Below are 15,004 nucleotides of genomic sequence, written 5' to 3' on the forward strand. Positions count from 1 at the left end.
AGTGAAGATGCGGTTTGACGGTTGAAGGGTGTTGAGCTCCGCGGATGCGGATGAGCCCGATTTGGAAGCGCGGTGATAGCCGCGCCTGAACATGGCTTAGGGTAAGGGAAGCGAGATCTCCGTCAGACGCCTCGCGATCGTCAGTTTGCAGGAAAATTGTGCTGTGTGGACCCTTGTGCTGGCCGACTGGTAAAAGCCGGTGAGGGAAGAAGTTGCCGAGTTGTAAAGCCGAGATGTCGTCCGACCGAATCTGACTGAGCGTCGATCCCTGCTGGTGTCGTGAGTACCACCATCTGCTTCTTCTCAATCAGGTGTCGTTGCGAGCATGTCGACCTCGTCCACACCAGCGCCCGGTGCTGTGCAAGTCACCAACTTCGCCCTGCCACCTCCCACCGCCAGCAACGGCTACGGCACCATCCCCACCCATGAGACGCCGACCACCAAGCCGACGAGCACCTCGACCCGCGTCCTCGCGCCCGATCTGCTGCGCGGCCTCATCCTGCCGCTAATGTCGCTCGACCACGCCGCCCTCTTCATGGGCGCCTGGCTCCACGGCACACCCGAACAGTCCGAGTCCGCAGGCACCATCTTTACGCGCTGGAACTTCAACGCCGCCTACATCAGCCGCACCGTCACGCACCTTTGCGCGCCTGGGTTCTTCTTCCTGATGGGTATGGGGACTGTCTACTTCCACAGGTCCAGGGCGAAGCTCGGCTGGGGTCGGGGAAGGATGACGAGGCACTTTGTGGTCCGGGCGCTTGCGCTGACGGCGGTCAATGAGGTGATGGGCCTGACGCTCATGTGGGGAAGACACTTTTGGTTGATCAACATTGTGCTGATCGGGTTGGCGGTGGACTATCTGTTGACGGGGCTGCTGTGTCTGGTGGTGGATGGGACTGAGAGGTCGGTTGCAGGGGCGATCGATGGGATGCTTGTGAAGGCTGGAAAGGGCAGCGATGATGCTGCGAGGAGGCCGCTGCTCGCGAATGGCGGAAGTGCGGCTGCTGAAGAACAGCGTGGTCACAGCAACGGCAACGGCACGACAGCAGCGACACCGGTAGCATCAGCTCGAGCTCAGACTCTCTCGTTCTGGCTGCACAATTTTGTCCTCGCCGTGCTCACCTACATCACCATCTTTTGGAACGTCTGGCTGTCACCGAGTGGAGGACACTGCTCCGCCACATCCGCTCAGCCCTCCTCCTTCAGCCAATCGCCAATCGAACTCCTCGCGCTCGCCCCATCGTCGGTCAGCACCATGGCTGAGCAGCCACCCTCTCCCCCAGGATCGCGCTTCGGCCCCTGGTTCGATTTCTGGTTCTACTCGGTGCAGAACAAGCGGGTCATGTCCGGGTTCCCGCCGCTCGCCTGGATCTCGTTCTGCATCTTTGGCATGCTCTACGCGCGCGTGATGCTGTACAAGCGCTGGACGCCTCGAGCTGTCGTCGCATGGAACCTGGGCGTGGGCGTCGTGCTGGCAGCCCTGTTCGTCGGCACGAGGGTGCTACACTTTGGCAACCTCTCAGAGGGGTGTCTGCGGATGCCGGAACAGCTCGCACACCCCGAGAGGAACCAGTACCTCGTCTCGATCAAGAGCTTCTTCTACATCACCAAGGTATGTTTCTCCTCATTCGAAAAGATCTTTCGTTCTACGACCCCCGAGACTGACAATGGCATCTTTGACGACCGAACAGTACCCGCCGAGCCCGGCGTTCTTCTTCCTGACCATGTCGGTCAACTTTGCGCTCCTCGCCCTGTTCAGCGCCATCCCACCCGCGGTAGCAACCGCCATCCCGGGGTTGATGAACTTTGGCGGATCGGCGCTGTTCTTCTACGTGGCGCACATGTACCTGTACTTCCTGCTGGCGATTCCGGCGCGCTACTTCTTCGAGCACGACCTGCCGGATACGCCGCCGAACGCGTGGGAGAGGACCAAGGGGTTGGGCGCCAGCGCTCCGTTTTGGATCACGTGGATCGCAGGGCTGTTCATTCTTAGTCCCATGTGCCGCGCATACGGGAGGTTCAAGGCTGCACAGTCGGCGGATTCGCTCTGGCGCTTCTTCTAGATGCTGGTTGCTATGTAGAGGCTGGTAATACAGATGCTGGGTCTATATGCTCGGGATCGTCGTGGGTATCGTTGAGACAGGGATTGTTCCTGTATCGAGAGGTTGGGAGTTATGCCGAGCTGCTGGCGCCAAAGATCTCGGCTTGATAGATGGTGACGCGACCGTAGTCGTCCGTGCTGCCATTGAGCTCGAATCGCAACCAGCTGGCTTGCTTCGCTTCTCGGGCTATCGCGCTGATGTCGAAGTATTGCTTTGCGTTTGTGTCCTTGGGGAAGAGGTCGGCGACGACAGGGGACCACGTCTTGCCGTCCTGTTCCGAAGCCAGAATGTTGAAGGACATAGGGCTGAAGCCGCCTGCAAAGGTGAGCGAGAGGCTGTGCAGGTCCGCTATCGAGATTGGCTGAGCCAATTTGAAGGAGAGCAGGTAGTGGGCGGAAGAAGGGTCGCTGTTGGGTGGGAGGTTGTCGGATGTCCAGCAAGTTTCGGGCGAGTCCGAGAGGATGGACTTGCCATCTTTCGAGGTGCCTGATGAGACTCTGTGGTGAAAGACAAAGGAGCAAGCGTGAGAATGTGACAAGAGGGAAGGTGGGTTGTATGCGCGGAGGAGGGTCGACTTACTTGACTTTCACCTCGCCGGAGAGGAGATTGATCAAACTCGCACCCTGCGGCGCCGCGGGAGCACTAAGTGTGGGAGCAAGAGTCATCTTGCGACTCAGCTTCGACGGCTGCTCTCCGATCTGAAAGAAAGGGCGACGTGCAGATGGCGTGAGAGAAGCGATGCGGGTGATCCGAAAGGAAGATGGTCAATCACGAAATCGGTGTGGCTTGCTCCACCTTTTTGTCGGTCGGAAGACTCCGCACAGAGCAAAGTCGGTCTGGACCCTGAATTTTGGTCAGCAGCGTGAGAACCAGAAAAGCTTAAATCGAGACAAGCAGGTGACCTGTTCGCGTTCACAGGTCAAGAGGTTGGGATGGTCCCTTTGTCCGCTTTGTGCTCCGACGATGGGCCGATGACAATGAGACTTGCATCTGCCGCAGGACATGCACTCGCTGTGAAGGCATTGTAGCAACCCAGCATTGTCCTTCATTTTGCCTTGCGCCCACATGCTGCTCGGTCCTCGCCGTGCCCCGTGCTGGGCCGAATCGGAGGCAGGGAATTCTTGAAAGGGTGCCTCGCCGCTGCTCACCATCAACTCGGCGTGATCAACCTTGACTGATTCAGCATCAAGCAGGAGTCACTGCGAAGCGACCTCCATTGCTATCAGACAACTGCTGCTGTGCTCACGCCAACACGAATCGTAGCGATGTCGTTCTCCTACGATCCGGACGAGACAGTCGTTTGCTACGTCGACGGCTCATGCCTTGGCAATGGCACAGCTAACGCGCGAGCAGGCTGGGCCGTATGGTGGGACAACTACGACCTCAAGCATCTCAACAAGGCCGGTCGCCTGACTGGCGACATTCAGACCAACAATCGGGCCGAGCTGACTGCCATGATCGAGGCCGTCGAACGCTTCCCTGACGATGGTCGCAACTTCATCATTTTCACCGACAGCTCTTACGTCCTACGGGCCGTGAATGAGTGGCTCCCGTACTGGGAAGAGTATGGATGGAACACTTCGGCCGGTCAACCTGTCAAGAATCAGGATCTCATTGCGCTGCTTGACTTCAGGATGAGCAGATGCGATGTGAGACCTGAGCTCCGAGCTGTCAAAGGACACTCCAACACCTTTGGCAACGACAAAGCGGATCGTATGGCCAAGTACGGCGCCAACCTCCCACGTCCCGACTATTACTGATTTGTTGCGGCGCCACAAACAGCCAATATGCGCCCTTCCTGTTATCGGCATCTTTGCTCCTGCTCGAACACACAATCAAGCTTAGTGTCAGAAGTCCAACAGCAGTGCCTACGAGGTGGTAAACAGCAATCGCAGCATCTTCTCCTTATGTGTTCAGGCTGAGGAAGGATCTGACAGTGATGTGCAGCTTGCCGTGATACGAGATGCAAGCCACAGGCGCTCGGACCTGCCGAAAAACGCTTGCCCTCTGAAGTCACACAGCGAAGCAGAGCCAGAGCTCCTCCTCAACCAAGATGCGTAGCCGTCACACTGTGGCTAGCAGCTGCCTCGCAGTATGGACACGCCGGCGATATGCCTGTATCAGCTTCTGCGGGCGCAGCTCAGCTCTTGCTCCTCGCTGAAGCAGACTGAGGGTGCGCCTGCTATAAAGGGCGTTCCCTCGCTGTCCCGCCTCTGTGTCTGCCTCCAGACATGTCTCTCTGTGGTCAACGCGATCGATTTCACAGCCGCCACCTCTCTCTTCCCCAGTCTACAACCTCGCACTGCGAACAACAGCATACAAAATGCGACGATCCACATCCTCGAGATCGCTTCGGTCCGTCTCGTCTTCGACGAGCGACGAAGACAACACCATCATCGTCTGGGTCCACGGCGCCACCATCGGCGGGCGCAAAGCTGGCTACAAAGCCGGATGGGCCGTCTCTTTCCTCGATCCTGCTCTCTCCCATCTTAACGAGATGTGCCGTCTCTCCGGTCTCGTACAGACTGCCAATCGTGCCGAGCTCACTGCCATGATCCGTGCCATCCAGCTCTGCCCCAACGACGGCCGCAAGCTCCTCATCCAATCTTCCAGCAACTACTGCGTCAAGTCGATCAAAAGGTGGATCAAGGAGTGGAGGAAGAATGGCTGGTTGACCAAGCAAGGCGAACCCGTCAAGAATCAGGACCTCATCGTGCAGCTCGAGGACCAGAGATGCTCGCGAAGACCTCGACCTCAGTTCGAATACTTCAAGTATACTTATGGAGTCCCGGGCTTCGATACGGTACAGGGCATGGCAAAGGAAGCCGCCGCTCTCCCGCGCACCGATGGCTACGATTCTGCGGACGAGGCATCAAACGACGTCGGTGAGGATGAAGTCTTCCTCAAATGAGGACGTCAAGACTAGCGCATATGGAGTCTTTATGCAGCATTCCATTGCGGTTGACAGCTCTCGGTGTCCCTTCGAGGCTCCTTGTTTGGTGCGGTCCGCGAGTTGCTGATCGAGGTTGGGAACGAAGCGCGACCCACGTCAAGAAGAAAGCAGTCATTTGTTGTTGTATGCACATTTTCGCGGTCCGATCAAGTTGCCGAATCAGCAAACCTCTGTCTGTCTGTCTGTTGGACCCTGAGTCGACTTTGGCTCGCTGTGCTCCATCATCTCATCTTCACGCTGCATACATCCGCACGACCTCTCGCCCTCGCTTCAAGTGCAAAAGCTTTGTCCCTGCTGTCTCTCACACAATGGACAAAGGGCACTCGTAGACGACTCTCGACGCGCTCAAATGAAGTCTTCAGCTGCATGACCAGCTCGAGCCGCCTCGGCCCATTGTTCGCCCGCGCTGGTGCACGGACATCTTTGGACCTCATAGCTGCGCATTGCACACGTCCGACCTTGCCACCACTCGACGCGCTGCGCAGACACGCGTTTCTGCGATCCGTTCCGCTAGCTTCGGCCCCCTCTAAAATAGCCGTGCGGCATCTATCGACGCACCTTCCTTACGACCGCCATCTCCACTACGCGCACCTCTTCGTCCCGCTCTCACCCAACTTCGAGCCAACAGGCATGGGCAAAGCAAGCAAAGGCGGCTACTACGCCGTTCAAAAGGGCAAGACACCGGGCGTCTACAGATCCTGGCCCGAGTGCGAGGCGCAGACGAAAGGCTTTGCGGGCGCGGTCTACAAGAAGTTTGACACTGAAGCTTCCGCAAAAAGCTTCGTCAAGGGTGATGGATACGGTGCTGGCTCATCTTCTGGCGCAACGCGGTCGACAATGTCCGACAATCGCTACCAGCCATATGCGAAGAATGCTCCGAGCAAAGCAGGCAAGAAGGGCAAGCAGTCCCCAGCTCGACCTCCCACGGAGCTGGGACCCGTCATGCACCCGTTTGTCAACCCGGTCTTTGTCAACGCCGGCACGTCGAGCGGCCGCAAGACGGTCGTCTACTGCGACGGCTCTTCCATCGGCAACGGCAAGAAAGGCGCGCGCGCTGGCTGGGGCGTCTTCTTCGAGGATCCCGAACTGCACCATCTCAACGAATCGCGTCGCCTACCTGGCGAACCGCAGACGAATAATCGCGCCGAGCTCATGGCTCTCATCCGCGCCATCCAGCTGTGCCCGAATGACGGTCGTCAGCTGCTCATTCAGACGGATAGCCAGTACAGTATGGACTGCGTGGAAAAATGGATATCTGGCTGGAAGTCAAAAGGCTGGAAGACGTCCACGGGTGACAATGTGTCGAACAAGGATCTGATCGTGCAGCTCGACCAGGAGATCAACTCGAGGTATCCGCCACCGAAGCTGGTGAAGGTCAAGGCGCACTCGGGGATCGCTGGGAACGAGATCGTCGACAGGATGGCCAAGTATGGTGCGAGCCTGCCAGAATCGGACTCGATGGACTTGACCAAGAGGTCGGAACCGGAGGAGAATCACGTTCACAGGCCTGAAGCGGCGTCGTTCACCATCAACGTCACGATCACTCCCACCGGTTCGGTTTCTAGCTCGGTCTCCAGCTCGAGCTCTTCGTCCAGTCACTGAATTTGTCGCTTGAGTCGTCACTCGATCGCACATTCATTGTATCATCACAGCATCTCTCATTATTCAAAGAGTGGTGGACGAACAGTGGCTATGACACGACAGCCATTGGGGTCTAGGAAGTGACCACGAGAGCGGTGAACGCAGCGACCACAACGACGAACAGCACATCCCCAACTACAGTCATACTGCTCGCGGCTGCATTGTGCTGAGTGGGATGGAAGTCCTTGAAGGTATCAGCGGAGCCGTCGAGTTTGGGGAGTGCGCCGTCGGTGCTGTTTGCGTTTGTTGTAGTGTTGGTGACCTCGCTGGGACCTTTTTGGGGCAGAACGATGCCGGGTGTCTCCAGATACGGTTGATATCGGTTGGGGATGCTTGATTGCCCCGATGCCGGGTCTGGGGTCGACCCCTTGGGTTTGATACCGAACTCGTTGGAGGTATAAATCACTTTCTCCGCTGTTCATTGCAAGTGTGTCAGCTATTCTCTCTCCATGGAAATCTTCACTCAAAGGGTAAGAACTTACGCTTGTGATCATATCCACTGGCATTGACAAACAGCAACGCGTACCCATCCGCTGCTGGTAGGCAGGGGACGTAGACCATCGCCGCATTGTCAGCTCCCTCGAGCGCATTGCCAATCTCAAAATCGTCGTTGAGCAACGTCTTGTTGGTGTTGGTCAGCATGATCGTCACGATGGAAGGGTCGCTGGACTGAGATCTCCAGGTCATGTTGTTCCAGCCACAGGCGACCCAGTAGTTGGTCGGGGCGGGGAAGGTGATGTCGAACGCCAGGGTGACGTTGACGAGGAAGAGGAGCGTGAGGAGTCGGAGGAGGGGGGCGAAGGTCGACATTGTTGGCGAGGACGGTCAATGTTGGAGAGAGGGAGAGACAGAGGAGACGGGAACAGGAGAGTAAAGATGACGTTCGAGGTTGACAAGAAGAAGAGCTGATTATATAGACCGACCCACAGCCCGGCCCTCCTCGAGCGACGCTCTTTGTATTGTCAAGAGGAAGATACGGTCGATGTACAACGTCACATGAAAAGCTGCACCCACTTCGAAGACGCTCCATCTCATATCGTGCCGTCCAGCCTTGCTTTCCGCGTCGATATCGACACCACCTGTCTCAGCCTTGTTCCTCAACACGGGCTGTGTGCCGTGGAATCGCGGCTGGAGCGGCGTGACAAGCCATGATGCTACACGGCTTCGGCTTCAGTCTCGGTCCACTCTCGGAGATTTCAATCTTGATCTTTATGAACTTGTGTGTGTGTAAGACAACGATGCGAGGACAGCATAGTGGTGGGTCTTGAGAAGTATGAAGTCGTCGGTCGTCGTTACGGATCTATCGGGTTGAGGACGGAGGGTGGCGCTGGATTTGGCGTTGTTAGAGCGAGGCAAAAAGTGGGCCTGGATGGAAATTTCACGTGATGCTGCCGTTGCGAAGCTCTGGAAATTTTGAGCAAGAACGGACCCTTCTTTTGACGGTCTTTACTCCACCCTCTCCTCCTTCGACCTTTGACACCGTCCAATCCTCTTCAAGCGCAACACACCATCCTCTCGTCGGACTCATCTTTATCGACAGCCTGCTTGAACAAGGAGCCATCACATCAGCACATCCTTCACAATGAGACTGCTCACACATAACCTGCTCGCGTGTCACGCCAAAGCGTGTCAAACGACATCGAACAACTTCCCCCTCCTTCTCAAAGACGTGCAGCTCGAGCTGATCGAGGCGGAACAGAACGACACATTCATCAAGGGCTTCCTGCCGAAGCTCGACTGGCCAGCGCTGGTCAAGACGGCAAGGAGTCTGGGCGACACTTCGTTGCCAGACCAAGGACCGGACGCATCACAACCGCTCGAGGACGAGGCGCTGATCAAGTTGCTACATCACGTGCTGCTCGAGGTGAGTATGCGGACAACACCGCAGATAGATTGCTGTGCAAGTGAGCAGATTCGACTGACCAGCTTTGTTGCCTTTTGTGCCTGCTTGCGACCCACAGATCCACGTCGTCGAAGGACAAATGATCTGCCCCAATTGCCAACACATCTACCAGATCCGAAGCGGCATTCCAAATATGCTGCTCGCCGAGCACGAGATCGGAAAGTGAAGGGGGTCCGACTTGGCGAGCGTTGCAAATCGCTCAAGCGGGAAGCCTCCAGCCTAACGAGCTGGCGACCACATTCGACGACCTCTTGCCAGCTGGAGCCTTCGGTCGAACATTGTCACAGCATCCTCTGCTATCATACTGTACTTGTACTAATCATCACATCTTGCGGACCGAACTCAATCGAGCGCTCGACCGCATCCCACCAGCGTATCGTGCAAGCCGTCAAGCTTGAGCTGCCCGAGCACCTGCTGCTTTTTGCGATGATTCTAAGATGGTTGAGCCTGCCTCTCGCCGTCGATATAGCTAGACCTGGTGGTATCTGTGACGTTTGCCCCATCACAGCGCCCTCCGCTAAGGCCAAAGGAGGCCCTCCTCCATATCATCTTTGAGCTCGACGAGGCTGGCAAGCTGCAGGATCGGGCTGTGAAATTTCTACGATCCGAGATGCGAGCCCCGCCAAATTTGAGCCCCTCAGCCAACGCGTTCTTGGGTGAGACACAGCGACGCACAGGGCGCAGCGTGCACCACCAGATCAACACCTTGCTCACCGCCTCCACTCTCGACGCTATCGAGGCTGGCATCCGTCATCACCGTCACCGTCTCACGCATCTCATCAACCAACTAGCGGCGCATACTTCTGCATAACGATCACACTGCTGTGCACACCCTCTCGTCACAGAACGCGCCTTCCAGACCGTTTAGCAATCTGGAGGAATCTTCGCAACCACATCGCATCCATTCAGCAATCACCTACGCAGCACGGCACAGCATTCCACCAAACATAGCCGAGCAGCAGGTCCAACAACACACAGATGGCATCTTTCTTCTCGTTCTCGTCGCCGGTCGACGTCGACGTGCGTCTCGACGGCGAGGATGCGCGCAAGCAGGTCGAGATCAAAATGGACAAGGCGGGCAAGGAGAAGTGTCCCATCTACTTTGATGGCGAGGCGGTCAAGGGCTCGGTAGGTACTCGTTCGCTCAAGTGAAGACAGGCAGCTCTTCGAAGCTGACATTTGGAAGATTTCGCTCGGTCGCGCCCACAGGTATCAGTTCGTGTGCGGGACGGCAAGAAGCTCGTGCACGAAGGCATCAAGATCGAGTTTGTTGGCAGCATAGGTAGGTGCTTCCTCGCCGACAACGACCCCTATTACAACTCGGAAGTCCAACTGACTCTTTCCCGCGCTCAATGCTTCGACACGGACAGAGATGTTCTACGACCGCGGCAACCACTATGAGTTTCTCTCGCTCGTCCAAGAGCTCGCGTCACCGGGCGAGATGCGCGCAGCGCAGAACTTCGAGTTCGAGTTCAAAAACGTCGAGAAGCAGTACGAGAGCTACAATGGCATCAACGTCAAGTTGAGGTGTGTTGTAGCTCCCCTTTCATTCCAGACACGGCGTGATGCTGACTGTTCCCTTGCGATGACCGACAGGTATTACATTCGAGTGACGATATCGAGGCGGCTGACGGACGTGGTCAAGGAGCGCGACATCTGGGTGCACTCGTATCGCATGCCGCCAGATTCCAACAATGCCATCAAGATGGAGGTTGGCATTGAGGATTGCCTGCATATCGAGTTTGAGTACAACAAGTCAAAGTGAGCACCCACCCACCTTTCTCCCCCTTCCTTTCCGCGCATGACATCATCTCACCACCCTTTCTTTTGCACTGCAGATACCATCTGAAGGACGTGATCGTGGGCAAGATCTACTTCCTTCTCGTCCGAATCAAGATCAAGCACATGGAACTATCCATCATCCGGCGCGAAACTACCGGTGCAGCACCGAACCAGTACAACGAGAGCGAAACCATCACCAAGTTCGAGATCATGGACGGCGCCCCTGTTCGCGGGGAGACCATCCCCATCCGCCTCTTCCTTGGCGGCTTCGAACTCACCCCCACTTTCCGGGATGTCAACAAGAAGTTTTCGACGAGGTACTATCTCAATCTCGTGCTCATCGACGAGGAGAACAGACGGTATTTCAAGCAGCAGGAGATCACGGTGTTTAGGATTCCGGAGAATTGATCGTTGATGGAAATGCCGAGAACATACCCTCTAGGCTCAAAGTGAAGACGTCGGGCTGTGATGAAGTTGTGGTAGGCTGTGCGAGCAGATGTGGCGAGTCAAGAGCACGGACCGCGGATGCCTTACGAGACGTTTGTTGACGCTGCGAGCCGTGGTGATCCGATTCATCCATGGTTGACGGATGACGCCAGATCCTTTGACATTGATGGAAACTTGGTCGGTCCTCCTGACCCGAAAGTGGCCGGAGCGCGGCTCTCCTCCATGCTTTTCGGCGATGATGTCCGGACGAGCCCGACGCCTGTTCCTGCTGCGCCAAGGGGCGCAGACGAGCTTCATATTGAGGCGATCTCGCGCCCCTTTGTCACGCTTCACCAGTCGCTATGGAAGTGCGTTTGGCCGATGAGACGCACGCACGACCCTTGATCGTCTCTTGGTTCTCCACGGGTCCATCAGCATGCAGAGCGATCAGACGATGAGGCCCTTGATGCACGAGCCTGAAGACGCACGGTTGAACGTGCCGAGCGGTCGATTTGCGCGCTGGATGCTGAGCCTCGGACCTGTGTACAGCGGTGTGTGTTCAGAATACATATAGAGGGCCTCGTCTGCCTCTCGTTGAACGCAATAGGACCCCGTTCCAGCCGTGCGTCCAGGTCAACCTTTGCACTATGTCGTCCACATGCGTCGCCCGCCGTCTGAGCCGGGATCACTTTCCTCTCCCACTGGCGCTCACCACCTCCTCAATCCACGTAGCCCCTCCTCCCCGAGGTCATATCGAAGCCTGCCCCATCACAATCCCGACGGATCAGCACGACACCACGCGATGCATCATCGGGCGTCAATCGGCACCGCAGTCGCCCCTTTCCATGCTGTGCGAGGGAATCCTGGCCGACTACGAAATGGGTCGACTGGAGAGCATATTTCCGTACAGCCCTGTCTCCTCGTTCTCTGGCGGATGCGATTCGAGCCAACCTCGTACGCCACCGGAGGACCGCATGCGGGTGCTATCCCAAACCTTGGCGCGGGTCAAGGGGGGAGGATGGGAGGAGAGTCTGCTCTTCGCCCGCGTTGGCGCGTCGACCGAGGTGCAAGTAGCACGACAGACATGTGTGCTAGACACCACCCTGGTGCGTGTCAAGAACGGTGCGGAGGGGAAGGAGGTCCGCATCGGCACGCTGCCCTCAACACCAGCGTGGACGTCGAGGCACAAGACGCAGGCACCCAAGAGACCACCAAGGCCAGACCACTGCCGAGAGAGCCTGGAGGAATTTGCTGCGGTGGGCAGAGTGAGTTTGAGGAGCGTGCGGAAGTCGCCGAGGGAGTATTTGGGTTTGCCACCGAGCCCTCCGAGCAGTGACGGGGGCAGGATGCCGACCGTGGCATCCACGTCGACTGAAAGTAGACGGGTGCCATCGCCTCGTGTCGCAGGTGGGGAAACGAAGACGTCGACTGTGAGGAACGCACCCTCGCCCATCACCACCCCCATCCGCAGCCAAAGGGAGCAACACCAGCCTCCCACCGTCTCATCAGCTCGCCAGTCGAGGGGCCGAGAAATCACCCTGTCAGTCGCCACGTTCGTATCCGCGTTCGAGGGCCGCGAGCCAATCGAGCTGCTAGACGAGGTGCACACACCACACTTTCCCGGTCATTACTCGCCTCCCACGCGCAGTCCTTGTGCCACTTCACCGAAGATGTCAGGAGAAGGAAGTTCGGGGCTGTTTAGGAAGTTTTCGTTGACCTTGCGCAGTGCGGTGAGGCGGACGACGACGGAAGGTAAACCAGCAACACCGGTCAGGATGGTGTCCGGGTCGCCTGTTGCCGTGCATCGTGGCTCGTCACCGCCAAAGACAGGTGGGCAATTGCCGCTGGTCGCGGTGTGTCGCTCGCCATCGTCACCACCCGCTGCTATTCGTCCAAGCGCGCCAGTATCGCAATCAACGAGCCGCCAAGCCGTGCACATGCGTCGTCCTAGCGCCCCGATGGCACCAACTCAGCCCCACCCGCCATCGACCACAACCACCCGCCCGGGAGTCGCCACGCGCACCCGATCCACCAGCCAGCCTTCCGGTCTGGGTCGCAAATTGAGCTTCTCCCGCGCCACCCCGCCTTCGTCCGCGTCTGGGGTGGGGTCAACTTCGAGTGCAAGCGTCGAGAGTTGCCAGCCTTCCCTGGGGCGCAAGCTGAGCTTCTCACGCGCCCACCCACCGCCGTCCGCGTCAGGCCTGGGTATGGGCTCACCGTTAAGCAGCGCCAGCGTCCCGTCCCCGAACGAGACCAGCGGTATGGGGCTGCTCTCACGCACCACATCGAGAAGCACCATCGTTAGCGCGGCCAAGATCCCATCGGCCCATCGGTGGATCTTTACCCGCAAAGGGAGTATTGCGAGCGTATACAGTGAGCAAAAGGGAGACCAGGTGGGGTTGATGAGGACACCGTCCAGAAGCACCATTGTCGACGGCACCAGGCGGGTGACAAAGAAGATCACTTTTGGGTAGAGACGTCGTGTAGTATCTCGTCTACTGGCAATGTTCACCGTCTTTTTACACTTGCGTAGCTTCGTCGTATCACACAAGGACTCGAGGATGACGAAGGAGGTGTATTTCATGTGCTTCAGTAGCGTCGCACGGCACCCTCTGCACCCGCAATGACAGTGCGACCATTGCGATCGAGCCCGATCCAGCTGGTCTGGTCGCAATCCCATCCGGCGTATTCGCTGACCACCTTTGGCGCGGTACCCGTCCAGCCTCCCTCGTATAATCCCTCGTTCGGTGCGAGGCTAGCGCGGTAGGGAAGTCCGTCCTGCGTGGCCACTAGCACGTCCAGCCCGTTTGGCGTGGAGGTGAGGCGAAGATGGTTGACCTCGGCGTTGTTGCGCCTCCACGCCGTCACCAGGCCGGTTGGCGGAGCGGTCTTGTCCGAGAAAGAGGAGGGAGTGTGGCGCAGATCCCACACGCTAACGATGCCGTTGGTTGTGCCAGTGACAACGGTGTTACCGGCCACGTCGATGGCAGTGACACCCGCGGTGGGCGTCTGGGTCCACACCTCGGACGCACCCGGCTCCTCCCCTGGCGGAAACACGTACTTCCCCCCACCGACGCTCGCCGTTGCTGTACGCAGATCAAACATTTGCCATCCCCCACTGGCCAGACCCACCACAAAGTGCTCCTGCTCCCCCTCCACCCCCTCCGCCTGCTGCTTGAGGGCGAGGCAGTTGGCAGCCGAGAATCGCTCGCTACCCATCAACCGAGCCTGCTTGTCCGCTCCCACGTCCCACAACCGCACACTCCCATCCGCTCCACCAGTCAGGACCGTTCTCCCGCGCCCGACAATGCCCGCAGCCAATACGGCCCGTTTGTGCCCCCTGAACGTACGCGGGTTGTCACCCGTGAACGCATCCCACACCCGCACCGTCAAATCGGACGACGTAGACAAGACGACACGGTTGGACGGAAAGAATTTCACGCAGCGCACATCGCCCACATGACCCTTGAGGGCGGTCTTCTTCGTCACCCGAGCACGAGCGGCGTTGACGTGCGTACGAACGCGTGCTTCCAGCTCCCATTTCGTATCGCTTTCCCCCGCCAGGGTGTCTCGTTCCTCTGGAGTGAGCAAGGAGAGTGCCTCCGCGCGCGCAGCGTCCGTATCGAATGTGGACAGGTAGGACGTGTACAGTGCGCCCTCGGATCCACCGGCGACAAACAGATCCGTTTCGTCCACTGCGGTGCCAAGAGAGAGGTCGAACGCCTCGATCGTCGGATGGTTGGTATAGTTGTCGTTCACCTTGGACGTGCGTTGCGTTGGGAGGAGATGCGTGAGCGTTTTCTTGGGGAAACGGATGGTGATGTTGGGATCGAGGGTGATGTTCGGTTGGAGGGAGCGTGCTGATCGCCCATCTTCGGAGTTTGCGGGGGACGTTTGGGTGAGGGAGAGGTCGAGCCAGCTACCTGGGACGCGGGAGATGGAGAGACCGTTGGGGGGACCGCCGGAGGATTCAAGCTCGCCGATGCTGACGGAGCCTTGGGTGGAGGAGGTGCCGTCGTCCTTGGTCTGAAGGAGAGGCAGCTTCACGTGCACGCTGGAGGACGGAGCGTTGGAGGAGTAGTACGAGAGCCACACTTTTTCGCCTGCGATGGTGGACGAGGAGACGTCCGAGAAGACGTCTGCATAGTTTGGCTGGACGGATATGTAGGGTAGGGCTGCCATGATGCCGGACAGGAA

At 58.0% G+C, this 15,004-nt stretch overlaps 10 protein-coding genes across 10 annotated transcripts; 7 read left to right on the plus strand and 3 right to left on the minus strand.

Moving 5' to 3' along the window:
- Positions 1-325: 325 nt before the first annotated feature.
- Positions 326-2,063, plus strand: PSEUBRA_003488 (uncharacterized protein; the record flags this gene model as incomplete). Its single annotated transcript, XM_016436577.1, has 2 exons — positions 326-1,612; positions 1,692-2,063. 2 exons carry the CDS (start codon positions 326-328, stop codon positions 2,061-2,063), a joined length of 1,659 nt encoding a protein of 552 aa, XP_016292027.1.
- A 109-nt stretch (positions 2,064-2,172) lies between these two features.
- PSEUBRA_003489 (Galactose-binding domain-like protein) lies at positions 2,173-2,767 on the minus strand (the record flags this gene model as incomplete). The annotated part of the gene is made up of 2 exons (XM_016436588.1): positions 2,173-2,599; positions 2,682-2,767. 2 exons carry the CDS (start codon positions 2,765-2,767, stop codon positions 2,173-2,175), a joined length of 513 nt encoding a protein of 170 aa, XP_016292028.1.
- A 600-nt stretch (positions 2,768-3,367) lies between these two features.
- On the plus strand, positions 3,368-3,862 carry PSEUBRA_003490 (Ribonuclease H domain protein; the record flags this gene model as incomplete). Its single annotated transcript, XM_016436592.2, has 1 exon — positions 3,368-3,862. The coding sequence occupies one exon, from the start codon at positions 3,368-3,370 to the stop codon at positions 3,860-3,862; it is 495 nt and encodes a 164-aa protein (XP_016292029.2).
- Positions 3,863-4,425: 563 nt separating this feature from the next.
- On the plus strand, positions 4,426-5,013 carry PSEUBRA_003491 (Ribonuclease H domain protein; the record flags this gene model as incomplete). The annotated part of the gene is made up of 1 exon (XM_059465077.1): positions 4,426-5,013. The coding sequence occupies one exon, from the start codon at positions 4,426-4,428 to the stop codon at positions 5,011-5,013; it is 588 nt and encodes a 195-aa protein (XP_059321408.1).
- A 672-nt stretch (positions 5,014-5,685) lies between these two features.
- PSEUBRA_003492 (Ribonuclease H domain protein) lies at positions 5,686-6,657 on the plus strand (the record flags this gene model as incomplete). Its single annotated transcript, XM_059465078.1, has 1 exon — positions 5,686-6,657. One exon carries the CDS (start codon positions 5,686-5,688, stop codon positions 6,655-6,657), a length of 972 nt encoding a protein of 323 aa, XP_059321409.1.
- A 112-nt stretch (positions 6,658-6,769) lies between these two features.
- PSEUBRA_003493 (Ser-Thr-rich glycosyl-phosphatidyl-inositol-anchored membrane family) lies at positions 6,770-7,506 on the minus strand (the record flags this gene model as incomplete). The annotated part of the gene is made up of 2 exons (XM_016436587.1): positions 6,770-7,110; positions 7,179-7,506. 2 exons carry the CDS (start codon positions 7,504-7,506, stop codon positions 6,770-6,772), a joined length of 669 nt encoding a protein of 222 aa, XP_016292030.1.
- Positions 7,507-8,278: 772 nt separating this feature from the next.
- PSEUBRA_003494 (uncharacterized protein) lies at positions 8,279-8,765 on the plus strand (the record flags this gene model as incomplete). Its single annotated transcript, XM_059465079.1, has 2 exons — positions 8,279-8,560; positions 8,658-8,765. The coding sequence occupies 2 exons, from the start codon at positions 8,279-8,281 to the stop codon at positions 8,763-8,765; spliced, it is 390 nt and encodes a 129-aa protein (XP_059321410.1).
- An 812-nt stretch (positions 8,766-9,577) lies between these two features.
- PSEUBRA_003495 (Vacuolar protein sorting-associated protein 26, Vps26) lies at positions 9,578-10,789 on the plus strand (the record flags this gene model as incomplete). Its single annotated transcript, XM_016436573.2, has 5 exons — positions 9,578-9,727; positions 9,809-9,881; positions 9,970-10,126; positions 10,196-10,360; positions 10,438-10,789. The coding sequence occupies 5 exons, from the start codon at positions 9,578-9,580 to the stop codon at positions 10,787-10,789; spliced, it is 897 nt and encodes a 298-aa protein (XP_016292031.2).
- A 665-nt stretch (positions 10,790-11,454) lies between these two features.
- Positions 11,455-13,281, plus strand: PSEUBRA_003496 (uncharacterized protein; the record flags this gene model as incomplete). The annotated part of the gene is made up of 1 exon (XM_059465080.1): positions 11,455-13,281. The coding sequence occupies one exon, from the start codon at positions 11,455-11,457 to the stop codon at positions 13,279-13,281; it is 1,827 nt and encodes a 608-aa protein (XP_059321411.1).
- A 115-nt stretch (positions 13,282-13,396) lies between these two features.
- PSEUBRA_003497 (WD40 repeat) lies at positions 13,397-14,989 on the minus strand (the record flags this gene model as incomplete). The annotated part of the gene is made up of 1 exon (XM_016436641.1): positions 13,397-14,989. One exon carries the CDS (start codon positions 14,987-14,989, stop codon positions 13,397-13,399), a length of 1,593 nt encoding a protein of 530 aa, XP_016292032.1.
- Between the last annotated feature and the right edge of the window lie 15 nt (positions 14,990-15,004).

The sequence above is a fragment of the Kalmanozyma brasiliensis genome, assembly GCF_000497045.1.
Source record: "Kalmanozyma brasiliensis GHG001 unplaced genomic scaffold PSEUBRA_SCAF22, whole genome shotgun sequence".
Classification (NCBI taxonomy): domain Eukaryota; kingdom Fungi; phylum Basidiomycota; class Ustilaginomycetes; order Ustilaginales; genus Kalmanozyma; species Kalmanozyma brasiliensis.